This window comes from Camellia sinensis, chromosome 9 (assembly GCF_055761805.1).
Source record: "Camellia sinensis isolate YWXY chromosome 9, ASM5576180v1, whole genome shotgun sequence".
NCBI classification, from domain to species: domain Eukaryota; kingdom Viridiplantae; phylum Streptophyta; class Magnoliopsida; order Ericales; family Theaceae; genus Camellia; species Camellia sinensis.
In genome coordinates this window covers 62,735,785-62,745,287 of record NC_138969.1, presented here as the reverse complement: position 1 = coordinate 62,745,287, position 9,503 = coordinate 62,735,785, and the positions used below count along the sequence as shown (strand labels likewise).

The 9,503-nt window shown below is 32.7% G+C and overlaps 1 protein-coding gene across 1 annotated transcript; it reads right to left on the bottom strand.

The window, feature by feature from the left end:
• Positions 1–696: 696 nt before the first annotated feature.
• CYP77B1 (cytochrome P450, family 77, subfamily B, polypeptide 1) lies at positions 697–2,643 on the bottom strand. The gene has a single exon (XM_028268493.2). The coding sequence runs from the start codon at positions 2,614–2,616 to the stop codon at positions 1,087–1,089; it is 1,530 nt and encodes a 509-aa protein (XP_028124294.1). The 5' UTR covers positions 2,617–2,643; the 3' UTR covers positions 697–1,086.
• Between the last annotated feature and the right edge of the window lie 6,860 nt (positions 2,644–9,503).

Here is a 9,503-nt window from a genome sequence, read left to right as displayed (position 1 = left end):
AAATCTTTACCTTGGGAGAGACCAAGTAAATTCATTTTTAAGTGTGTGAGTTGAATTTGTGTCCTATCTTTTGGGTGAAATTCTGCACATAAATTTTTAGAAACCACTTCAAAATAAAATAAAATAAAACAAATATTTTGATATTGTGCCTGTTTGGTACAGTTTAAAAGCTACTTATTTCAGCTTTCAGCTTAATTTAAGCTATTTTGATGTGTTTGGTTTAGCTTAACAATGCAATTTATAACTTTTTGTGAGTCAGAAATCAGCTTATTCTTTAAGTGAGGCAGGAAATGCTTAATTTATAAGTCAGAAATCAACTTATATTCATAGTTATAAGTTATAAACTGTTAAAGCATAAGGTATAAACGCTTTCCCACAGCTCTATCAAACAGGACCAATACATAACAATCCTTTGATGACATTGATTTTTCTCAGCTACTGATCATAAAATATGTTCATTCTGAAAAACTAGAAAGGATTCATATTCATGAAAGGGATCCAAATGCTTTGTGGATCTCTCATAATTCCCATATCAAATATGGAAGTTTTGGACTTACCCGATTCAGCTCACTCATATTAAAGCACAATTAAAAACAAAATTTATTATTAAAAAAAAAATAGTATTCTAACAAACATATTAACTAAGATACAAAATGTGAAATAATGTTTTTAATATAATTGAAAAACAAAGCATTTGCTACATAAAAATTTAAAAGAGAGAATAGGTCAAGGCTGCATTAATTATATGATCCTAAGGATTGACCCGTCGGGTTTTAAACATAAGAGTAAAGTGAAAAATAACAAGGGTTTAATTTAAGAGCAGTGATTCGCACTCCCAGTACGGAGGCACCCCGGCACCTCCACCTCTACGTAGGGGGCTGTGGACCAAGGGAAAGTAAAAAAAAAAAAAAAAAAAATCAACCAATCACATGCTGCCACATCACTGGGGTCACTGGGGTCTTTCAAAATTGGGATTCCAAAACATTTTTGTTAATTTAATGTAATTTTCCTTATATAATATGGTCAACCAAGCTGTGAAAATAGGTATGACAATAGTACTACTACTAGCACAAGCTTCAATTTTCTTCACCTAGGCAAAATAACAGCTTTGAGAGGGTTCTTCATCACAACAGTGAAAGCAAAAGTCTCAGTCGGGTCGGGCGGGTGACCCGGAACCGCTACCCACTTAAATGCGTGAACCATCCTAGCAAGCAACAAGTTGACATGCAACGTTCCAAGGCTCGCCGCCGGGCAAATCCGCCTCCCGGCTCCGAACGGCACCATCTTCACTCCACGTGTCCCGGTCACGTCGACGTCAACTCCGTCGCCGCCGCTCAAAAACCGCTCAGGCCGGAACTCACCCGGGTCCTCCCACAAATCCGGATCCTCCGTCACCCACGCCGTGTAAAACTCGACGTTGGCGTCCGCCGGAATCGTGTACCCTCCTAGCTCCGTCTCCTTAATCGCGGCGTGCGATAACACGAAATGGCTCGGAGGGTGTCGCCGGAAAGTCTCCTTCACCACCGCTCCCAAAAAAGCCATTTTCTCCACATCTTCTTCACTAACAATACCATTTTTCCCCACACATTCAACTATTTCTCTGTATAACTTTTCTTGCATTTCTTGATTCATTACTAAATGAAGCAAAGCCCATTCCACTGTCGTCGCGCTCGTATCAGTTCCGGCATTGATGATTTCCGAGACAAGCGTGACGAGTTCTTCTTCACCCAATTTTCCCCGAGTAGGCGGTTCGAGTTCAAACAACGAATCGATATAAGCCGCTCCGATAGGGCTCGCCATCTCCGACGAGGTGGAGCTTTGGTTTCCACCACTCTCGACGAATGCTTTTCTGTCTCTTAATAAAGGAACCAAACATTCCATTTGTTTCTTCCTCAGAACCTTAGCTTGTTTAAACTGGCGGCGAAACAGCGGCAGAAGCACCGGCAAGAAGTCCGGGACCTTCGGAAGCGTGATTAGCATTACCTCTTTAAGTATGCTTTCGATGGTTTTTATTCTGTCTTCGGAGATCTTTGCTCCGAAACAAAGACAGATCAAAATGCTACATGTAGTGAGCCTACAATTACTCATGACCTCCACGAAACCCTTGTTTGAAGCCTCAACACGGAGTCTGTTCAAATGGGTTTCGATCGCCCACTTACGAATCCAACTGCATTGTCGGATTCTATTAGGGTTTATCAACTCGGTGACGAAGTTCCGGCGTAGAGCACGCCAGAGCGGGCCGTATTCGGCTGAATTGATAGCACACTTGCCGACACTGAACACTAGGCGGATCGGAGAGTCCCGTGGCCGGCTCGCGAAGAGTGGGCCCTTTTGAACCAGGGCTTCATGGATGAGCTCAGAGCTTGTTATGATGATTAGGGTTCTTTGACCCATTTGCATTGTGAAAATTGGACCATACTTAGCTCGTAAATCGCGTACTACGAATATGAATGGCCGGCGTTGGAGGACTACTTGACCCAAGTTTCCCACCAGGGGCCACCCTGGTGGCCCCGGTGGCAGATTATTGGCTCCCCCACCGGTGGCCGACCAGTGTCGCCACCATAAACAGAGAAAGAGAGATGCTAAAGAGAAGAAAACTAGGTCAAGCAACTCCATTAGAGAGAGAGAGAGAGAGAGAGAGAGAGAGAGGGAGATTTGTAGTGCAATGAAGTGAAAAGGGTTATCTATAAATAGATGATAGGGTGGGGGAGTGAATGAGTTTTATCTACCAACTGGTCGCAATGAATTTTTTGATCAGATATATTTACTGTGTGTACGGATGTTCCCACGGATTCACATATCTCAAAAAATGGTTTATACCTCTAAAGATGAGTTCTAAATAATCATTAATTTATTTTCGTCTTCTTCTTATTTTGTCTTCTACTTATTTTTTAATTATTTTTTTAAAAAATAAGATGTCACCTCAATAAAGTTGTTTTTAGAACAACTCTACTAGTTCTCACTAGCACTGCTGTACATATATATATATATATATATAGAGTTGGGTTTTGATTTTAGAGTTGAAAATATATTTGTGGTTTTATTTAGGAAATTGAAAAGAAAATGTAGAAAGAGAAAATGATTTGCTATTCGAATGGGAAAATAATATATAAATTTATTTTTATATTTATAAATTAAACGATATATAAGTGATATAATTTATTGATAGAAAAGATATGAAAGAAAATATTATTTTTAATATCCTAATTAATTATCAGATCACTAAATTGAGTATAATTTTTTTCTGAAATAATGCTTGGTTATTATTTTTTAAAAACATTTTTTAGAAAATTTTACTTTTTTATTTTCTGTGTTTTTTTATTTTTACTAAATTTTTTTATATTTTGAGCAATTTTTTAATATTTAAACATACCTAACATACATATACCTAAAAAGTAAAAAAAAAAATTAAAAAAAACCTTTTAAAAATTCACTAAATATCAAAAATACAAAAAAAAAGAGAGAATTCATTACATTTTTTATATTTTTATGTATTTATTAATTTTTAAAAATATTTTTTAACAAATTTTTTACTTTTTCGATATATCTAAGTAAGGTGCATATAAAAAAGTAAAAAAAAAAATGTTTAAAATTTAAAAAATATTCACTAAAAAGAAAAAAACACGAAATCAAAAAACTCAATTTTTAAAAAACTTAATTCAAAAAACTCAAACCAAACACACTAATGCTGATTTGAGTTAGGGTAAGAGATTGAGTTCAAAGTTAGGGATTGTTTGGAATTATCTAAATAAATATATTTTTTGAATTTTTATAAAAAAATATACAAAAAATAAAAATAATATAATTTAAAAAAATAAAAAATACACTTTTATAATGCACCCCAAACACCTCTTAATGATGATAAGCTACTAATGGAAATATATGAGATTAGACTAGTTGGTTGAGTTGCTGAAGTCATCAACCCATACCATTCAAATTTTTGAGCAAAATATTTTCCTCCCTCCTATTACGGATAGGATTCCTACATATTCTAGTGTTTTGACAATAAATAACTGGCCACAATGAAAGACTAGGATTATTGCATTAATTTGTGCATTTTTAATTATTTTTATTATTATTTTAATCTCTTTTTTTTTTTTTTTGCTTTTTATATTCACTTAATCTTGTTTCTATATTCATTAAAGTAAAATATTTGTATGTAGTAATTTAAAATAAATAAAAAAATCGCAATTACCTTCTTTTTAGTACATCCAGATTGGCTTCATTTAAAAAAAAAATTTAATTAAAATCTGATAAAATTTTATTAAAGACAAAAAAAATACAAAAAAAAAAAAAGAAACAATAAATTGAAAAACAGTTTTAAAAAAGTAAACCAAATTGAGGGATGTGTATATAAAATAAATAGGGGCGAAGGGATGCGTATATAAAATTTGTTTTTGTTTTAGCATATTACTAATTAAGGCTAATTTTTATATAAATACCGAAAAACAGGGATATTTACCAATAAGTTTCATTTCACAAACAAGTATTTTAAAATAGAAAAAACTTAATATACTTTTCTCAAATGTGACAACGTGACGGATATAATGTGACACTCTAAGGCTCTGTTTGGTTGTGAATTCAAAATGTAATTTCACAGGTGTGTTTTAGTATGATGTTTGGTTTTGTGTTTGGAATCAACTTTCTAAACCTCTGCAGAGAGCTCTCTATTACAGCTGTATTTTTTGTGAAAATTTTGGCCAGGGGAAGACCACCCGGACGTCCTTAGGGACTACCGCCCGGACGTCCTTGGGGACACCCACCCGGATGTCCTCTGCTGTACAGGAATTTTTTTTTTTTTTTTTTTTGCAATTGATTTATATAATTAGAAAAAAAAATTTCTGAAATTTTTTTAATTTTTAATGTGCTTTAAAATAATTTTAAGTTGTATATTTAGTTATGAGTTGTAAATTTTTGTATCACATATCAAATATCACATCAACAATTCCCCACTCAAATCAAACCTCTTTTCCAAAACTATTTTCAAAACTCTTTACCAAACAAATTTTCTACACTCAAATCATAATTCTACAACACACAAACTCAAAATACAATTCATACTCTCAAATCACATTTACAAAACACAACCAAACGCAACCTAAATCGTTTACTCAAAAAAATAAAATAAAAATTTCTTAGTGTATTTTTTTCAAATGTGACAACATAGCGGGTATAATGTGATACTCCAAAAAAATAAAAAATCCGTTAGTGCACTTTTTTCAAATGTGACAACGTGGCAGGTATAATGCAACACTCCAAGAAAAAATACAAATTTATTAGTGTACTTTTTTAAACGTGACATATGACATGTGACACTCTAACGTGGCGGGTCTAATATGACACTGCAAAAAAATTAAAAACTCTTTGGTGTGTTTTTTCCAAATGTGACACGTCAACGTAGCGGGTATGATATAACACTAAAAAATTTCTTAGTATATTTTTTTCAAATGTGACATTCTAATGTGGGTAAATGAGTCATTACACATAAAAAAAGGACTAAATGGATCACAAGAAAAAATATAGAACTATATGGATTATAAGTCTAAAATATGAGACTTATTGGTCAATCTCCCAAGTATTTAATGAAAAGAAAAATAAATAAATATAACAAAAATTTTTTTTTTTTGTGCCTGTCTTCTTTTGGTTCATCGTTTCTTTACAGTTTTGAACTATTAGTTAGACTTTAGGTCATGTTTGATTCACAAAATTAATAGTGAAGTATTAATAATTTTATTAAATTAGTGTGGTATTCACTATCCAATTGGATTAATATCCATTGGATTAATAATCCCACCCCTACCCCATTACTAATAATCCTACAAATTTGTTGGATTAATTATCCATTGGATTAATAATCCTAAACCAAAATGTTAAAACAAACATAGGATAATTTGGCCCACGGATTAATAATCCTAATCTTATGCTCTAATCTACCCAATCAAACATGCCCTTAGTGTATAATCGATTAAGCCACTATTTTAAGTAATTTTATTAGTTGATATAATCTAGTAAATAACAATATATATTCCATTTGATGTTGAAACTTAAAAAAAAAAGAAAAAAAAAAGGAAGACTAAATGACTCGCATCCGTTGTATTAATATAAATTATAGATGTTATTAACTAGCTAACATTTGAAAATACTAATGAAATAGAGAGTCAATAAAGTGAATTTTATAAAATTATGAGATTATTTTACAATTGAATTTCTCACAAATTCATATTTTAATTTGAGATAATTTGAGGGGCATGCCGGGCTCATTACAAGTTTCATTTTAATAATTCAAATCGTTTAGAGCTCTCTGTATATATCACTCATAAAAAAAATTAGATTAATCTGATAATTATAACTTTTTTATTTTACCTTTAGCATTGCTGAAAAAATAAAACTAGTGAGAGACATTCAGAGAACAAAAAAATAAAATAAAATTACCAGTATTCTACTAATTACTCATAAAAATAGAAGAAAAATAGTATAGAATTCTATTTTCTAGACTCATTTTAGGACCCACTGATGTGTAAAAGATAATTGGTTAATGATTAGAGAAGGTATGAGAAAAAGAATTATTTTAGATATTGTAATAAATTATTACATCATTAGATTTAAAAAATAAATCTAACTTTTAGGTTAGAGCAACATTACTCATAAATTAATGGAGAAATTACAAAAAAAAAAAAAAAATCCTAATGTTTGACTCTTATAATAATAGAAATTTTTAATTTTTAATTTTATCAATTTAAACCTTAATCTATTGATTTGTTTTCAATTTAATCATTAGCCTCTTTTTGTTAAGTAAAATCATAATGTTTGAAAAAAATTATTATTTTTATTTCTATTTTACTTAATGAAAATAGATAAATAATTTAAATTAAAAACAAATTAAAAGTTTAAAATTTGAATTAATAAAATTAAAATCTTAAATTTTATTTTATTATAACAGTTAATTTTTTTTATTTTTTTATTTTTTTTTTGAGAAAATCTGCTTTCAATTTGTCTATTTTTGTTTCTTCATCATCATCAATCCCACCTGAATAGTTGTTGCGGCGGCGCCCAACAACAACAAATATGCTTCAACAACCCCCATCAATAGCGTCTCCGCTCGCCGCTGCCACAAAGGCGCAACTCCAATCAACCCATTACCCCCCAACTACATGCTCAGTATTTAGGTTGAATTTTTTAGTGTCAATTTTATTATTTTAAATATTGATACATATCGTTTTTTTTTTCTTAACTGTGAATTTTTTTTGACATATCTTAAATAAGTATATTTATTTAGATAAGTACATTAGCATATTTATTTGTGTCACATTATCTTTCTACTTTTTTATACATTTTTTTTATAAAAAAATAAAAAAGTATACTTATTTATATCACCTTAAACAATGTTGTATCAAATCACACCAATTGAAACGGTTCAATTCGATGCAGTTTAATCAGTTAAGCCATTTGTCCACCAAATATATTAAATCCATCCATTTAATAAATATTTTCAAATCCTCAATGAATGAAAATACAAATAAGAAAATAATAATAAATAATACGACTTAAATGCTAGTGAGTTAGAATTAATATTATATTTATAATAAGAGTTTACTAAGTTAAATTATAGATTTGATAAACTAAATTAATTGAGATTAATAATTTATTATACTTATTAATATCATTATTGTACAGGGAGCAAATATTCGGTGAGGCCCGTACTCCTTTCGTCCAAGCTCCTTGTCTGTCCGATCGACCTGCGAACACAACGGCGGTAAGCTACCTGACGGTGTGGCCGGAAAACCCCTCCGACGGTCAAGTTAGCACACACTCAAGGATATAGAGAGAGATGAGAGAGTTTAGTGTTTAGGTTATTCTCACCAAATGATGTTCCATCACCAGCATGGGGGGCGCAGTCATGCTTATATACTTTCTGCGCTCAAATCTACTCCCATTGGTCTCTTGACACGTGGAGCTGCTTTCCCATCTGTCAGCACAAATCCAGCGGACACCACCTAACCAAACCGCCAGACTTCATCACAGGGAGCTCGGCTACCCGGTTTCATCACCTCGGCTTCCCATGACCGTGCTGCGTAACGCGCATGAGTGCTCCGCTCGCCGAGCTCCATACCAACCGAGCTCGGAAGCATTCCGATAGAGCCAAGTTCAAGACAGGTTGGCCGGTGAACACAAGACGTTTCCCGCCGAGCTACGCGTGCAACTCATGGAACCCAGGTTGGCAGGTGGTCATCTCGGCCAAATAAGCTCAGTCCAAACATTGGACCTGGACCTCAGGCCTAAGCCTCGACCGAGCAAGATCAACTCTAGGGAGGCCTCAGTTAGCTCAGTCTAAACAGGGCCCCGAGCCTCAACCGGGCAAAATCCACTCTGGACTGGCCCAAATTAGCTCGGCCCAACATGCCCGGTCTTATCTGTCCAGCTTCTACCACGGCCCAAAGTCAGATTCTAAATCTCCTTCACAATTATATATATATTATAAATATAATATATGTTGAAGCAATCGATTTCGGTTTAGTTCGGTATATAAAATGCTTCAACCGGTACTGAACTGAAATCGAAAAAAAAATAAAATTAAAAATAGATAAATTCTTGTTAAAAAATAGACTAAATAAAGTCGGTTCGGTTTAGTCCAATCAGTTTGGTCGATTTTTCTTACGTCCCTAAGCTTCTCCTCCAAAGTAGATAAATGGTATTTTGTAATTTATCTACTATTATTGTATTTGGCCAAATAGTTGTGCAGCACTCTTTGTAGTGTAACATCTCAATTGGAAAGGAGTTTAATACTCGTTGTGGTGGTGTTTATTTTTCTCCCGTTATGGGGTTATAGCTAGTAGTTGTTGGGTCTTGGTGATTATTGACTTTCTAGCTGTTGTTAGGCTATTAGGAAGAAGGGTGCACCAATAAATCCTCTTGACTTTTACGTGTATTAAAAAGTTCTATTCGCTTATAATTGTTATCACAAAATTCTATTTTTTATTTTTTTACGTTTTTATAAAAAAAAATGTCACTAATTGTTAGTTTTTAGCGATAGTTTAAAAAATTCGTCATAGAAAAAACGTCACTAATTGTAATTTTTTTAGCAATAAATTTAGAAAATCATAATAGAAAACGTCACAAATTATTTATTTTTAGCAATAGGTTTAACAAGAGTCACAAATTATCAAATTTTAGCGATAAAGTTAGAGAAAAAAATGCACTAATTGTTAGTTTTTACGACTTTTTTTGTCTATATAAATACTTGTAGGACTTAATGGTGCATAAGTCTTTACAATAGGATTAATGAGTAATTAACCCATAATTTGATGTAATATATTTACTCTATTTGTAATTGTGCATACTGAATATCCCACTAGATGAAATTGGATCGGAGCTCCACACTTGACTAGACTATCTAGCAATTGAGGCCATGCAGCAAGGAACATCGTAAGAGTTGCTCGGCCGGGGTTTGTAGGATAACCCCTCCGATGTAAGAATGAGTAATCGGAGAAGAAGTAAAGTGCCCT